Source organism: Typopeltis vanoorti, chromosome 5 (genome assembly GCF_054136105.1).
Source record: "Typopeltis vanoorti isolate ZY-2024b chromosome 5, IOZ_Tvanoo_1.0, whole genome shotgun sequence".
In the NCBI taxonomy this organism is placed as follows: Eukaryota; Metazoa; Arthropoda; class Arachnida; order Uropygi; family Thelyphonidae; genus Typopeltis; species Typopeltis vanoorti.
The window spans coordinates 143,693,297-143,711,223 of NC_143553.1; the positions used below are offsets into that span (position 1 = coordinate 143,693,297).

Consider the following 17,927-nt stretch of genomic DNA (forward strand, 5'->3'; position numbering starts at 1 on the left):
CAAAGTTTTTGCATAACCCAAAGTTATGCAAATAAGTTATGCAAAGTTGAAAATAAAATTCTTAGAAAAGTCTTTGGACATGTAAATGATAACACATAAATGAAGAAGAACATTATCAAGAAATATACTATCTCTACAGATCTCCACTACTAACTAATGAAATTTAAATTTAAATCTCAGCTTGCAGACTGGGATTGCTTGGACATGTGGAAATTGTCCAAGGATGGATAAGGACAAAATGGCTAAACAAGCATTCAAGAGAGGGCTGATGGAAAGTAATCTAGAAGATCATGGCAACATTGGAAGGATAGCATCCAAAAAAAAAAAAAGACTTAGCATAGATGGAATCCTGGGCTGGACTGGAAGAGTTCGAGACAATAAAGAATGGAAGATGAGGATCGTACTTGCAGCAAACCTTAGAGGTTCAGTAAGCTAGAAGATCATAGTATCCTATACATCCCTTGAGGAGCAAAGAAATTGACGATGAAATATTAAACTCATTTCGAGCATACATACAATTACTGCCATAAAACACACAATGCAGAAAAGGCTGAGGAGCGAGGAATAAAAACTTAACAATAACTTGTTAGTGGAGGACTTAAGTGTGATGCTAATAATCCTATATAGAAGTTGGGATTATATTATACAAGTTATTGTACTTTTTCAAAAAATAAGAAAGAAGCTTAATTACTTACCTGATTATATTCTTATTCTGAAGAGACAAGAGTTGAACTTCTGAAAAATACAAATCTTATGATATAAGTGACGAACATGTCTATAATATATTTTTAATTCTATGAACACACTAAATTTCTTTATAAAAAATAATACAATAGTAATAAAATTCAACAAAGTTGTTTTTATGTATGGTTATATGATATCTATGTTTATACATATTATATATCATTGCATTACATTTATATCTATATGTAATGCAATGATTGCAAAATTAAAAACAGTTTTTACTCACTGCAAGTTTTAAATTTAAAATCTCTAGAAAATAGGTATTTTCCTTTCCTCATAACTCATTCATCAGAAGGCATCTCCTGATTATTTTATGTTCTGCTTTGTAAAGTCATGGCTTGCATATTCATGTTTAGTACAAATCCATACTTTCAAATTTGTTGGGCAAATATGCTGAATTTTATTTGTTGGCCACTCAGTAAGTGAACCTCGTGTATTTAGATTACTTTGTAACTGCCTCTAACTGGCATATGTTTCATTGTGTAAATGCTTTTTCTTGATGTGGACACATCACATATGCTGTGTTACTTATTTAAGATTTCTAACATGTTAGCTAAATAGATCTTGTCAAATGCTACCTGCTGTTCCCAGGATGTGAAGAGAGCCATTTAAAATATTGTTATTTTCTATTTAACAAAATATTGGGCATGAGAGCAAAGTCTAAAACTTATAATAGAATATCCAAATTTATTGCCACAAAGCCTATATTACACAGCAAACATTTCCCAGTATTAAGGACGAAAAGCATGGAGTTTAGGTTTACAACTCAGCTGCATAAGGTTGTTGTTTCCTTGATGAATGAGACAAGAGAGCAAGGGGGAAACTGCTCAAACGGCCATGTTGATAAGCACTGATTTCAAGGCAAAAAAAAAAAAAAATGTTATCAGCAAACTGTTTATCAAGGAATAGTTTCTTGCTTGCAGTAAACTTTTTTAATGAATTTTTTTTTTAAATCATTAATTAGAATTAACTGGATTTCTTGAGTTCAAATAAATAATTCCAAGAATAAAGTAAGGCTAAAATCAAGGGAAGAATTTTCTGTGCCAAAAATTAGAAAATCCTGAAATATATGGGCACATATGAAACTTATTAAGTTGAAGAAACAGCTTTTAAAGCAGTAACAAAAATCTTGCTTAGAAATGGTCAAGATGGAACGCTGCAAATCACTTGAACTTCACTCTATGCCTATGATGTCAATAGATGCAAAATTTCCCAAAACATATGTGCTGTTAGTGATAAGCATGAGAAATACCTTCATGAAAAACTATCCAAAATGAAAAAAAGATAGCAGAATAAATCCAAACAGGTCGATTGATTATTGTTAGTCATTAATAAAACAAGCATAAAATTAGTATCTAAATTTCAGAAAAATTCTAACAGATAAGCTTAGGTGTTGATGGTCATTCATGACTTATTTTTTAACGGTATTAACAACATCAAACAATTTTATGAAAAAGCTGTTTTATTAGCTGCTTATATTTCGCTGAATTTCAAATCAGCATCATCAGAGCACAACACACTTGTACACACGACAGTGAGTGAGTGAAACAATACAATTGTAATGGACAAAAGATCTAAAGTCCTATTTTGGCATCCTCTAACGTTGTAAAAAAAAAACATTACAGCTATGTGGAAGTTGCTCTTAGGATAATAGTCTCCTAAATTTTTGGCAAATTAATGCAACCATATTTGTTAAGGCTGGGAGAATTCTTCAAAGCCATTGCTGACTCAAAAAATAATCTTTCAGATCTGTAACGACTTCTCAATAGCACATTGAGGAGTGGCGTGGTCTGCCACTCCTTCACTGCCATAGTAATAGTAGCGAATGTATTTTTCATGTTTTTCCAAGTGGATGTTCCTGTTTTCCCATAGTAGGCCAAGTCACAGGGAACTTCATACACTCCTAGGTGTGCTAACATGTCTCACAATGTTGCACCATACTTAGCAACAGGTGATTCAGGAGTTCTTGAGGCAAACTGGCCCACTCCTCTTTCAGAGCAAGAATACGGCCTTGTTTTCTGGAGAGGAATTTCCAGAAGCAGTGAGTCTCCCTATTGTGTCCCAAACATGTTCTATGGGGTTGAGATCTGGGGAGCATGCCAGTTACTCAAGTCAATATCTTTGGACTCCAGAAGTATTTCCACTGCTCTTGTACAATGCGGTGTAGGACTGTCATCCATAAAAATTAATTCTTTGCCTACCGGAACAATGGAACATGACGGTGAAGAACTTCATTGCAATACTGTTCACCAGTCTTAGTCGCTTGTTCCCGCACTTGTTGCTCGGTGTATCCATTAAGCATAATGCCTCCTCACACCATGAACCCAGCACCAACGTATCTATCGCTTTCAAGAACCATACTCACAATGGTAAGCAGTACCACTTTCATGGCAGATCAAGTGTCGTCTAGAATCAGAGGAAAGGGTGTATAGATTTGTAAGAAAAGGTGTAAGAAAATTTGTAGAAAGGGTGTATAGCCTTTGGGTGTATAGATCTACTTGTTGCAGACATCTTCCCACAGTTTATCGAGATATCTGTGTACTCATGCTTGAATGGAGTTGACTTACAAGCTGATGAATCGACGTGGTGTGTTGATTATGTTTTGATGTTATAACAAAAAAAAAATCTGTCTTCTTGCTCCATGGGAGAGTGAGGGGCGACCTCTTAGTAAACATCTAGAACACATTCCATTGGTTTGAAACACTGCACAGAGCCTTGATACAATACAATGCTATGTGAAATTCCAAACTCTCTGGCAATATCAGTAATTCTATAGCCCCCTTCAAGCTTTCCAATAATTCTTCCCAGCATGAAATCATTCACAAAATTCCTTCACAAAAAGAGCTTCCTTCAAACACAATTCGCTTAGCACAGCCTTTTGTTTATTTTATCCTGTTGAATGCTACCATGTGATCCCTTTGCATGCAATTCAAAAATTTCAATGTGTACCCACTTTCTACTCAAAATGGTCAATTATGCAAATTGGCATAAGCTGATTCATCTGAATTTGCCATTATAACTTTCAGAAATAGTGTTCGTCCTTAGGTTTTGGACACCAGTGTATATGAACTCTATAGATCTCCACTTCTATCTGATGAAATCAGACTTCCAGATTGAGATGGCTTGGATATGTGGAAAGAATGGGTGAGGAGAATGGACATCTATTCAGGATAAAGCCTGATGGAAAGCAACCAAGAGAAAGACCATGGAAGTGTTGGTAAGATAACATCCAAAAAGACTTAGCTGAGATAAGAATCCTGGATTGGACTGAAAGAGCTCAAGACAGAAAGGAATGGAAGAAGTTGGTACCTGCAGCAAAGAGCCTTAGACGTTCAGAAAGCTAAGGAAGAAGTATATGTAATGAATGCAGCTTAAATTTCATACAAGAAAACTAATTATGGCATTCTGGTGTAAAATTCCATACAAACTAAAACAGTTATTGAAAATCAAACTCTAGAACAAGTAACACATTTTCAATATTTAGAATGTGACACACATTTGATACATATAATAAATTATATCACTTTCAAAACAATTTGTGTTCTATAAGATAGAAAGAAAAAAAAACAAAATTTTATAAAGTCACTAATGCAAGAAGAAAAAGAGACAGATATAAAATGATAAGATAAGAAACAAATTACAAATAAATGATAAAATAAAAGAACACCAAAAGAATGGGAGAAAGAGGAAGGGAACATATCCAATGATTGGAGGAGGGAGGACAAACAAAGGAAGTAATTAAATAAACTGTAAACCTAAAAAGAAAAGAAATATAGGAAGACCTAGAAAGAGAATGAAAGTACAGCCCTTGAGATGATGAAATAGGCTTATTTTATCATCTAAATTTTGAGAAGATCAAAATTTAGATATCTGTTTTCACCCTAAATTGAAATTACATCTTCTAAAAGAACTATAGATGTTTATTCTTCAAGAGTTCCAGTAATATTTTTATTTTGTTTATTTATTTATTTATATTTTTTTGAGGCTTAGAAAGTTAATGTTTATATCCTTTAGAGCAGGGTTTCCAGGGAATCTAACTCTTAACTTACCAATAGTGCCATATGTGCTATTAAGTTCATAACCTCCTATAGGTGGGATTCTCTCTCTCTCACACACGTGTGTGTATGTGTGCATGCGTGCGCATATCAAAGCATAACTTGTTTCAAAGTTAAATGTCTTGTAACTTAACTGAGATAAGAGTGGAACGTTTTTCCTTTGTGTACCTCCACCATTAAATATATATTTGAAATACTTCTCTCATAAAAAAAATAAAATTTATTTGAGGAACTCTTAATTCTCTTATATATATTTGGATAAACTAGAACTAAATGTTTAATTTTTTTTTTAGATAATACACACACACACTGCTTGGAAAGAAATCAACAGACACTCCCAAACATGGCACGATGAACAGGCAAAGTTCATCGTGCCATGTAAAGAGTCACATGTTTGTAGCTGGTATAAATTGGAGGAATATGATGCTCCCATGTTAGTGTAACTGTGTCTGGGTGAAATGCTTGCAAGAAGAGAACTGACAGAGTTTGAAAGAGGTGTTGCGATAGGATTCCATGTTGCAAGCCTACCTGTTCAACAAATTGTTGACAAATTGGGCCATCCCAGGTCAATCGCAATCAGTGATTCCATACTGAGATAAAAGTGCAGGGAGTCATCTGTAAGTGCTACCGGAATTAGACAACCTACCACACTCACTGAACATGACCGTAGGATTGCTGCAATCATCACAGCAAAAGGAGGTCCTACATCTTATTAGGTTGGGCACCATGGCTGTTTGTTCTTCACACTATGGTGTCCATTGACTTCTTTTTCAAAGCGGTCTATATATATGAAACATTTTCTTATTACTATTAGGCTTACAACTGTGTGATCATGGAATACATATTATAAAGTTTCCTTATAAATAAGGTTAAAAACTCAAAAATGTATTTTAATTAAGAAACCAAAAATTAATAGCCCAAATGTGGCATTTATTTACTATAGTCCTTGTGGCCGCTTCTCATGTGTGGGAAAGTGAAATATACACACACACATGTACCCCCCCCCAAAAAAAAACAGCAATTCTCTGCCCACTTATTTATTCCACGTTCTCAGTTTATGCATTTGTGCTTAGGATAATATAATCTCAATCATTAGATAAAGGTGGCCAAATAAATTTATTATACATTACATATCAATTAAAGGAAAATTTTAATATCAAGTATATATGATGTTAATAATCTATGGCTAACCTAAGGATTCAATCCTCTGGCTTTGCTCTTGCAACTTTTCTTCGCATTTGAACTTATACTCTTCATATTCTTTCTTTAATATTTCACACTGATTGCATGAAATTTCTTTGGATCTTTAAAGTAAAACAAATATATTCTATTCAAAAACCAAATTAGAACATAATATTTATTCACAATGTTAATACATATAAGTTATATAAGTGGAGTACATAAGAACTACCATTTCATATATTGATCAGAATATAGTGCAAATAATCTACCATTTCATATATTGATCAGAATATAGTGTAAAATCAATAGAAATGTACCATAAATGAGATACAAAGAGCTGTAAAAGGTATGTTTTTTGTTTGTTTTTACTATAATATAGCACCTGTCTCATTTCCCCTTTGGTGCATTAGCCTCAATGGCCTGATAATCAATTAACTTGGTGTTGACATAAAACCTAATTAAGATCATGAAAGGGCAAATAATCTTCTCATGTAGTTTCTGTGTTCTGTTAATTGCATATGTTCTCACATTGTGGTACATCACCCCAAATGTGAAAACAATAATCTAAGAACTGGCAGGTTTTTATAGGATTATTGATTATCAAGTATAGAGGTGAGAAACTGCATCTAGAGCAAAAGAAGAACATCTAATTTTATTGAAGGTTGAGATGGCTATGGTGCACTTGTGCCAAGAAAACTAGAAGTGAACATCAACTAATAAAGAGAAATATAGTCATACAAGATCAGATTATTATATCTCATCTTCCCCTTAATGCATCAGTCTCAATGACCTGACATTGTAATCAGCAGTATAGTAAGATTTTCTTGTAAGAAAAAAAACAAAAAAAAAAGACAAGATTGTATTTTGGTAGCATTAAAACTAATGAGATGGTTCTCAACCAACAGAAGGAGAGCAAGGGGAATTATGGACACTGTTATGAAAACTTTTGCATATGTCGGAGCATCGTCACACTGTCAATAACTAGTGATAATTCAATTTTTTCTCCTATTTCATCATGCAGGAATGAAAAGAGAGAAAGATATGATGAAATGCATTCATGTTGCACTTTAATGGAATAATTTACAGAACAAAGAGAAATAGTTAACAAGTTTAATCGATTCCAATATTTCATCTCAGTCAGAGAAGAGACATCAGGAATACATTGTAATAACAACACACAAAAACACAAGAAACTATAAGTGGAAGAAATGAGGGCAAATAAAAAAAGACAAAAGTCATATGAGGGGCACCCTTGGATGTTGTTAGCTAGCCTTAGATGCTGGATGGAGGGCCTAAGAATTAAAAGTTTCCAGATTTTGGGAAATTTAATGCAGCCATCTTTATTAAGATTAGGCTAGTTTTTTAAAGTCTGCTGCAGATTCTAAAAAGAATCTTTCAAGTTTGTATTTGCAGTGATAGAGCATGGTGATTTTCTTCCATCTAATTCTGTGCAAGGTATCCAAATGCATGGTCTGCTAGACTTGATTGACCATAGTTGTGGTAGGGGATGTATTTTTTGTGTGCTTCTAGGTGAATATTAGCAAATCTCCCAGTCTGATCGTAATATAATAATTTGCAAGAACAAGGAACCTTGAAAACATCCTAGACCAGATGGGAAGGAAGCCAACTGTAGGAGAGTAGAAAGGGGAATCTAGGTTCAAATGAGGTTTGAAAGCTGTGTAGAAATTATATTTCATCAAAGTTATGGCAATTTTTTCTGAAGTGCCTTGGATATAGACAACAGTAATGGCATTTCTGTAGTGTTTATGTTGAAAGCGATGTGAAGGGGTGGAAGAGATAGCCATTTTGTAATTTTTTTGGCATTGTGACCACTGAACAGGAAAGTTTGGCAAATAAAGGCAAGTTCCACTATAAGAGAAGCTTGGGTGGAACAGAGGTTGAAGGTTCTGTTGACAAGAGTTTTGATGACACCATATTGTAAAGAAAGGGGATGGTGGGTAAGTTTATGTATGTATCTACCTGTGTTGGTGAGTTTTCTATAAACAGAAAAAGAAAGACCATTGGGCAGATGTGCAATTAGCATATCTAAAAAAGACAAGCTGTTGTTTTTTTCTTTTTTAATAGTGAACTGGATTCTGGGGTGCTGAATGTTGAGGTGGAAGAGGTTGAGAACACATCATCATCACCAAATTCCTGACATTTACCCTCAATAGATGTACAGGATATGATAGTACTACATGAAAAATTTACATCATTACTAACTTCATATCTACAATTTTCCTCCAAATCAATCTACTTGTCAAGGGTCCAACATTTTCAGATCTTACATTTCTATCTTTTAAGGCACTTTTTACTATATCAATCCACCTATATCTTGGTCTTCCTCTGGGTCTTTTTCTTGCCAACCTAGCAGAGAACACTTGTTTAGTTAATCTTTCCTCTCCCATTCTGTTTAAGTGACCATACCATCTGAGATCAGCTCTGCTAACACATTCTTGGATAGTAACAATGTCAAGTTCTTTCCTAATATCTTTGTTTTTAATATGATATTGCCATTGATGCCATCCATTCACACCTCTAATCTTTCTCTCAGAAAGATCCATAAGTTAAAAGATCCATAAGTTAAAACTAGTTTGACCACTGTTTTGTATTCAGCTAATTTAGTGTTTGACTAATTTCTCTCTTATTCCATACAAATTTATTCAGTTGACTTCCTACCATACCAGCTTTGTTGATCCTGTTGTCTATTTCCATATTTAATTTACCATCTTCACTAAAAATCATGCCTAAGTAGCTGAAATGTTTTACTTGTTCCACAGGTTCTCCATTCACAATGCAGTTCATATTTTCAATGCTTGTACCTATTTTCATTGTCTTTGTCTTGTTATTGCTGACCTTCATACAATATCTATTACAACAGTTATTCAATTTAGTCAGGGAATCTTGCAGATTTATTTAGAAGTATAACATCATCTGCATAAAGCAAAGAGCTGAGATTAACATCTCCAATTTTGATATCAGGTTTAATACCACTTTCCTTCATAATGTGATCCATATAGATAATGAATAACAGAGGGGATAATGTACACCATTGAAGAACAAGCTGTATTCAGGACAAATAGAGGCTGTCAGGATCAGAGTTTCACTTTACAACAAATAGTTGAGAAATCATTGGAATATAAAAATCTGATCCTGATAGCCTCTATTTGGCCTGAATCCAGCTTGTTCTTCACCAAGCTTCTCTTCCCCAATCCTTCTCAACCATTTCTCAAGTATACTGGCATAAATCTTACCAGGAACACTCAGTAGAGAAATACCTCTGTATTCTCACATTCAGTTTTATTTCCCTTTTTATATATGGGCACTATGAGAGCTCTACTCCATCTGGAATTCGTCTCTCTGTCCAGGCCATCTGCATTATGCAGTGCAGCCACTGTAAGACTTTTAGACCTCCATACTTGAGCATTTCTGGTTGAATATCATCTACTCCAGCTGACTTTCCACATTTCAGACTTTTCATGGCTCTTTGTACTTCGGGTATGGAAAATGTATTCCTGATTGAATGCCTGGTCAGTGTTTTTTTTTATTACTGTGCTGTCATTACTGCTTGTTTCATTCAGCAATTTTTTGGAGTAATTACTCCATACTTCAAGGATATCTTTTTCTCCAGTTTTCATGTCACCTTTATCATCTCTAATTCCTTTTACAGCACTCTTTCCTCCATTTCTGAGCTTCTTGAACAACCTCCAGAATATCTTGCCACCTTCTTGATATTGATTTTCTATGTTCTTATCAAAATCTTCCCATGACTTTTATTTAGCTAGTTTTACACAGTGTTCAGTTTTCTTACATTTGTCTCTGTATTCTCTAAGAGCACAAGCTGACTTATTTGCCATGAACTTTTGATATGCTTTCTTCTTTTCTTTCACTGCCTCTTTAATTTCTTGTGTCCACCATGGAGTTCTGATTTTTTTTTATTCTATCCTTTCAGACAACCTCACCACATGCCTCTCTTGCTGAATCAATCAATGTTTTCTTCAGAGCTTGCCACTGAATCTCCAAGGTTTGATTTCTGTTCTCATACTCTTTCATTTTTTCTTGAATAATGTTTGTATATTTCAGTCTACAGTTCACATCTGAGAGCTGCTCAACTTTTATTCACTTTAAAACTTTCTTACATGTTCTTCTTTTCAATATAACATTCAATTTTATCCTGCTCAAGACTAAATGGTGATCACTTCCAATATCAAATCCTCTGTACACTCCAGTGTCCTGCACCAGAGAGGAAACATCACTATCAACAATAACATAGTCAACACATTATCAATATATCTTAATCAAATAGAAGGTCTAAGACTGGTAGTATCAAGAACATTTTTTTTAAAATTCTACATAAAGAAATTGGTCAGAGGGGCAAGCCCAAGGAAGTACGTTCTATTTGTTTATATAAGGTACCTTCCAGAAGTTACCAGTATTATGGATAGCAAAATTAAAAAGATCAGTAATGTCAAGGAGGGAAAGCATTTTTAAGCAAATTAAGAGTGTCAGACATCAAAGTTCACCATGATATCACCATGAAGTTCCCATGTTTAAAAAAATTCTGGATTAAAGATCCGAAATGAGTGGAATTTTTTATATATAAAAAGAAGTGTGGCCAGTAAGTGGAATTAAAGATTTTGTTAACTGTTTGGCAAATTTAAAGGAGAAAGAGTCAGTAGTATCTACTATGGGACAGAGAGGGTAGTTAAGTTAATGAATTGTTGAGAACTTGGGGAGGGGGGGGGAATAAAATGTTTAGTGTTTTAACAACTTCGGGAGGCCAAGATGTGACATTTTTCAGAAGCCTTTTTAACATTTTTTTCTGAGACTAAGTGGGATCATAATTCAGCAGTTTATAAATGGTGAAGTCATCTCTGAGTATAACATTCATTTTTCTATTATATCACTGGAATTCAGGACAATGGCAGAATCACCTTTGTCAGGTGTTGTAATAATTGTGTTGTTATCTTTGCTGATTTACATAAAGTGTGGAACAGACTGTTGGAGAGATTTCTTTTTGTTGGCAATGTTTATAATACGATATTAGCTACATCAAGCCTGATGTTGCTGGCACCATTAGGAGGTAGGTTATGCATGCCACACTCTATATGCCACATGATTTCTAAACTAGGAACTTACCAAGGCACTACTGCAAAGTTGTGACGAAGGCTAAGCACTTAATCGCTGTTTTTGAGTCTTTTTGAGAATAGGTTGGTGACAACTTCTAGGCTGAGTTTGTGTAGAGAAGAATAACTGCAAAGATTATTAAAATTTTTAATATGTTTATCTTTTATCTTCTGAAATTCTTTATGTCCGGATTTCTCTGAAATATAAGACAGACTACTCCATAGTTCAGGGTTGAGAATGAAGAAGAGTTCAGTTTGAAGAGAGCAAGTAGCTGTGTTAATAGTAGATAATTTAGCACAGGTAGCAGCAAAATATTCATGAAGCAAAGCAAAACTGCTGTGTCTATAGATTGTAGAGGTCTTAGGAGAGTGAAACTTTGCTTTAGAGTTAATTCAGGTAGGAAGAAGCTAAATCAATATGTCAAAGCTGTGCAATGCTTCTGAATTAAATTTTCTTATTATCCATACGAAAAATTTCTGTGTTCCTCTTAATGACTTTGTTAAACTAATGTAATCCTTTCCTTCATGCTTAGATGGTGATTAGAATACATTTTATGAAAATTATGGATACAACTACCATGTTAGGGTAAAACTTTAGTTTAATGTAAACCAAAATATACACTCGACTTTTGACCTTCACATTAAGATCATCTTCTGGAGTATATGTACGTATACAAAGAAACAAGCTGTACTATAATCTACATGGCATGCTAAAGTTACTGATCAATAGTTAAAACTATTTGCCTGACCTCTCGTGCTAAAAAAAAAAACAAAACAAACTTGCTACATCAAAGCTAGAGACTGCTATCTATTAGGTTACAAATAGAACTTAAGCTGGAGAGTAACATACTCTTTTATTATTTTATTGGCCACATATTCTTTTATTGGCCAATGTCCATACCAGTTGTTGCAATTTAATGTATACTTATATGGTAATTTTATTTTTATTTATTTATTATTTTTCTACATGAACATGTTACTCCAGCTTAAGTTAACTTTGTAACCTAATAGATAACAGGACTCTAGCTTTGATAAAGTAAGGTTTTTTTTTTTTTTTTTAAACACCAGAGGTCAGGCAAATAGTTTTAATGATTGATCAGTAACTTTGGCATGCCATGGAATTTCTACAGAGTAAGTAATGTCTTCAGCAAAAGAGGATGGCAAGTTTGCTGAAAGCTAAAGATATGCAGCTGCCAGGTCTAAGTGTAAGTCCAAGATGAGAGATTTGATCTTGACTGTTTAACTGAGAATTGTTGAAGTAAAGGAAGCAGAATTAATGTTTTTTTTTGCAAGAAAAAAGACAAAATTGTGATTTGGAAGCATTAACGGCGACTAAGTTGTTATCATTACATTGAAGGATTGGCTGACAATTTTCTAGGTATTGAAGAACTTAGCCATTGATGTCCTTCTTCATCACACAACATTGATGTGAAAGCAGTAGGTTGATAAGTTTAATGGTAGGCACTTTTCTTCCACCACCACCTTTTTTTTTGTTTTTTTGGAATTAGCTATATATCGGACTGTTTCAATATGCTGGATAGGAGTGGATGCTGGCAGAGTATAATACAGTGTAGAGATAATAATAATGGATAGGCATTAAATTAGGAGCATATCTCTTTCTACACAACTGATGGGATACCATCATCACCAGATCCCTTTTTGGTATCTATGTTATTCAAGATTCTTCTAATAACTTTTTCTAGCCGAGGACTATATACAGGAGGAATGATGCAATGTTCCAGTAAAGTTGGAGGTGATTTACCTGGTCAACTATGAAGGAGTTGAATGAAAAGAATAATGCCAGAAAGTCAGCTTTATCTTCAGGTGATGTTGCAATACTGCCATCTGGGTGAGAGAAAGGCAGGAGCAGAGATGGATAGAAATTGTGGGCAACAGCTTTTGCAAGGCACTGGAAGGAATGACTGCCAGTGGCACAGGTGGCGAGTTTTCTATATTTAACCCTTTCAGACCCAGCATTATTAATGATCATTTGGTAAGTGTGTGGGTTTGAGTGTATGTTATGTATGAAGCTAGAATTTCTGTCTCAAGCCACTTATGTGCTTTTTTTTCTCCTTGAACTGCTCTGGCACATCTCTTAGAAAAACCATAGGAAAACCAAAACTTTTTCGATAGCCTCCAGAATTTTGACAGTTTACTGATATTTATTTTTTATATTCTTACCAAAGTCTTCCCATGGCTGTTTTTAAGCTTCTGCTTTTAACATACTACTTAGCATTTTTAATTTTCCTCTATATTTGCTTAGAACACATGTGCTGACTTACTTTCTAGAAACTTTTGATAGGCTTTCTTTTCCATAAAAATAACTAGCTCTTAATTTTTCTCTATACACTGATTTTGTTCAAGTTGAATTTGTTCATTTTGCAATTCATTTGGTTATCAGAATAATAAAAGAATCTGTAAATATATCAGTTTTGTTTGCAATGCTATCTTAATTTTCTCCTAATGAATCTGGAGTAATTTAATGTCATTCAAAAATAAATGTCAAGGACAAGCAATTTCTTTCTTTCTTTCATTTAAAATGATTAAAGAAATATATTTCTTTCTTCAAAATAAACCAAATCATGTTGTGATGTCTCAGTGGTGAAGAGATAACCCTGCATTAAAAGCTTTAACTTAAGATAGCAGCATATCACAGTATTCTTTTATACTGTAATTTCTTCTTTAAAATAAGTGTATTATTTCATAAACCAAAGGTCTTCATCAGCTCAATCGTCTTGCTTTTGTATGTGTTACATTATAGGTTATGGAAGTTTACTCTTGATGGATTAATGAAAGCAGTTGGCATGCTTCGTCCATTTCCTTCGTCCTTCGTCCTCTAGTGCAGTTGGGTACAACTGCACTAGAGGATATCATATACATTTAACCCTATATGCTTTGAGGAAATGGTAAAATAAAAATGGTAACATTATATGCATGGTAAAATCTAGTGTTATTCAATTTATTGCATGTCATTCATATAAATAACAGTAGAATCGCATGAATTTTAAAACAGAACCTCCTTTTCAAAATGTCTATACTGTATACTAGAGAAAGAGCTTTTCTTATAAGGATTAGAACTGATACAAATTATAATCAACAGTAGCAATAGCAAGCAAATTATCATTAAATTACTGTCAATCTTAAGCATATAAATACACAAACATGAAAAAGTGAATATTCATTATTACCTGCTCTTATCACTAACTAACTCTGACTGCAATTTTTGTATCTCTGTTTCTAAACCTTGAAAACAGAAAAAAATAAAACAATAAAAAAAAAATATATATATATATATATATATATAAAAACAAAACACACAAACAAATACATTACACACACACAAACATACAGCATGGAAAGAACTCAACAGACACAAGATGCATTATGCCATGAAACTAATCATACATTTGTAGCCAGTATAAATTGAAGAAATATGATGCCCAAGTCAGTGCAATTGTGTCTGGGTGAAATGTTTCTTTCAAACTCATGGAGTTTGAAAGAAACATTGTGCTATCACAAGTACAGCAATTCTGGTCTTGCAGACCATACTCTGGATACACGCCAAAGAATATGGTGGAAGAAAGCTACAGTAATACACCGTAGTGTTCGATCCTACTTCGTCTTAATTTATACCTTGGATCCGACATGTTATTTACTATGATGTTCTTAAACAAAATAGAAGGTTGCTAGTTGATTTCTAATTCATATATAAAGAAAATTTATATTTAAAGACTGCACCACTTTATATCTGAATTAGTTCAACAATTGAAGATAAACCAACTCACAACTATCTCTCCTTTTAGGTGTTAATATATTTATCTCTCCCGCTTTGGTTCGAATATTTTATGAATGGTGCAGTAAAAGAGATTCAGGCAAAACACAACTTTAGATTAACAAAAACAAATATTTAATTTTATAATCATAAATTATACACTCAAGATTAAATCACTAATTATTAGAAACACTTCAGCCTTTCCTATAATGCTGTCATACAAACTCTGACAATGGTAAATTTGTCATCTCTGATAGTCTTCTCACAGTTCCTTTTAGCTATTTAATAAAGTTCCTTAATAATCATTCACATCAATATCTCATAGTTCTTTAAGTTTTAAATACAATAAAAATTTCAGTAACACCTCTTTACAAACAAACACTTTTAATTTTATACTTCAGTTAATTCTCCGCAACAGTTACTGTTAGTATAGGGAATTTCTAGGATGAAACTCACACACTTCTCTGTACAGAAATATTAAGATTGGAATAATCTTACCGATAATCTTTTATCTTCATCTACTTATACACAAACACTTTTTATAACCGTAAACACTTTTAACAATAAGCAGCACTCATTAAAATAAATCTTCTAAGCATTAACTGAATTAATTCACGGGCACGGGCACAATACATATAATCAGACGTTCTCGTATGAAGCACTACTGATTACTACTGAGCACAATAATTCTTAACTTGGGGTTTTATATGCACAGTTGTTCATTCCTCCAGCATTCAATTAATTCTTTAGGCAATATATTTCTAAGCACAGCTAACGGTAAACCTCAATTTTACAGCCTCTACTATACTTTAGTAACTTCGTGCTTTGCTTCAAGGTTCTGTATGTCCTTGAAAGGTCGGCCCTGAAATTGAATCTCAATACAAATATCGCTAGTCTATTTAGTAGTCACTCAGCTGTCTTCCGTAGCTATAATTGTTATTCTACAACTTATTAGCTAACCGCCTCTCGACTAGTAGACTTTATTTAGCTGCTTGAGTGACTTGCCGACTCGCTATTATCGTACTGTGATTCCCGAATGCCCGACTCCAACCTAATGCCAATCTCTCTCTAATAAATCTCTAATCTCCTAATTCCTTCATAATTCCAGCATTCCTCGCTTTTTATATCCGTTTTTCCCGCCTAAATTCTTCTTGTGATCTCTTTAACTAATTCCTTTTTAGTAAACGTTCAGCTTTCTCCCCACGTTCTGTTCCAAAAACGTGCTCGTTCACTTACATACGTTTCCATGACAACCAAAACAATACATAATAAAATTGAGCTATTACATAACGTTAAACTTTACAAACAGGAATAAATAGAGAATATTTACATTTAATGCGCAGTTAAATTATCAAATACAAGTTCTTATAATATTAATATAGTAATAATTAAAATAGATTAATAATATTTAACACAGTCTTTTCATTATTAATACATATATCTTTGATTAAATAATTAAATATTAGACAAAATTAAGGTAGTTATATGAATATTAAATTGTAAAATAAGTTGTTTATATTAAATAATATTTACAAGTTTAGCCTTTGTGATGGAGGATCATGTTGGATTCCGAAACGAATAATAATTACTCTAATCTCTACATAATCAGAATCCAACAGTAGCAAATACAAATTCAAAAGACTATTTATGGAATCAGCCTCAGCCCTAAGGAACTCTCCAAACCTCAACAAATTGGGTTGTATGAGACTGCCCCAAATTTGGGAGGCTTACATCAGCAGCCCTTCAGCCCAACGGCCAAGAACACCTACTCAGCCCACTAGAGGGCACCATCAGGACTTTTAGGAAAACAATAGCTTCATCACTTCATTCTCAATTATTGTGTTGTAGTCCCTACGTGCATGTGCCTTTTTTTTTTGTAAGTTCCTTTTGAAGATGGCAACGTGATGTTGCCGAAATATCGGAAATATTTATTAAAGTGTAATTTAATTTATATTCGTATCTATGTTGTCAATTCCTTAAGTGATTTAGTAATGCATAACCAACATATAAGCCTGTCTACGAGAATAAACATTGTGCTAGGATGACATGTTGCAGATCTATCTGTTCAGAAAATTGTTGACAAATTGAGCCATTTGAGGTCAACAATCAGTGAAACCATACTGAGATGGAGGCACAAAGACTCAACTGCAAGTGCCACCAACAGTGGAGGACCCAGCATACTCGCCGAACATGACCGGAGGCTGCTTTGAAAGACAATATATAAAAACTGCCATTTGTAAGCTAACATGTTGAATGCAGAGTTCCAGGCACTGATTGGAACACAAATATGCACAAAAACATTCAGAAATGCAATATGTAAGACCCACATTACTTGAACCAATATGCACCATTGTCTTCAATGGTGCAAAGAGCATGTACAGTGAGACGTGGAAGCTTGGAAAGCTGTGTTATAGAGTGACAAATCACACTACACATTCTGCCAAGCAGATGGACAGGTGTGGGTGTGACGGATGTTCAGTGAATGTCTCTTAGAAGAGTGTGCATAACCCTAACAATGAAATTCAGAGGTGGCAGTGTGATGGTATGGTCCTGCTTTACCCTGTTTGGCCTCAGACCTCTGTTTGTAGAGGTATCTAAACATTCTGGACAATGTAATGCTTCCTACTTTGTAGTGTTTTCACGGAACTGTACATTGTTTCTTTCAGCAAGAAAGAAAGAAACATTGTTTCTTTCTTTCTGCTACTGCTATAACTGTCACCACACTTGATTGACCTACTCAACCCTATTGAACATCTGTGGGTTGAGCTGGAGTGTTGAGTGAGGTCAAGGGACATCCATCCCCATAACAGTCCAGGACATCATTACATATCTACAGGAAGAATGGTCCTAAATTTCCACTGATCACTATAGTATGCTTGTCTAAAGTATGTCCCATAGGATTGCTGTAGTCATCGCAGCAAATGTAGGTCAAAGTTCTTTTTAAGGTAGTCACCATGGCTGTTTGTTCCTCACACTATGGTGTCCATTGTTGACTTCTTTTCAAGCAGTGTGTGTGTGTGTGTGTGTGTGTATTCTTGGTTTGATAAT

General features: G+C 34.1%; 1 protein-coding gene across 3 annotated transcripts in view; it reads right to left on the minus strand.

Moving 5' to 3' along the window:
- LOC150106896 (uncharacterized) overlaps positions 1 to 17,927 on the minus strand; it is a 107,526-nt gene that overhangs the window by 76,684 nt on the left and 12,915 nt on the right. For all 3 annotated transcript variants that reach the window (XM_090392802.1, XM_090392801.1, XM_090392800.1), the window contains exons 3-5: positions 14,296 to 14,350; positions 5,991 to 6,103; positions 696 to 735 (exon numbers count right to left, since the gene is read on the minus strand). In XM_090392802.1, coding sequence (XP_090248928.1) covers positions 696 to 735; positions 5,991 to 6,103; positions 14,296 to 14,350 — 208 coding nt within the window. The remainder of the gene's footprint in view (positions 1 to 695; positions 736 to 5,990; positions 6,104 to 14,295; positions 14,351 to 17,927) is intronic.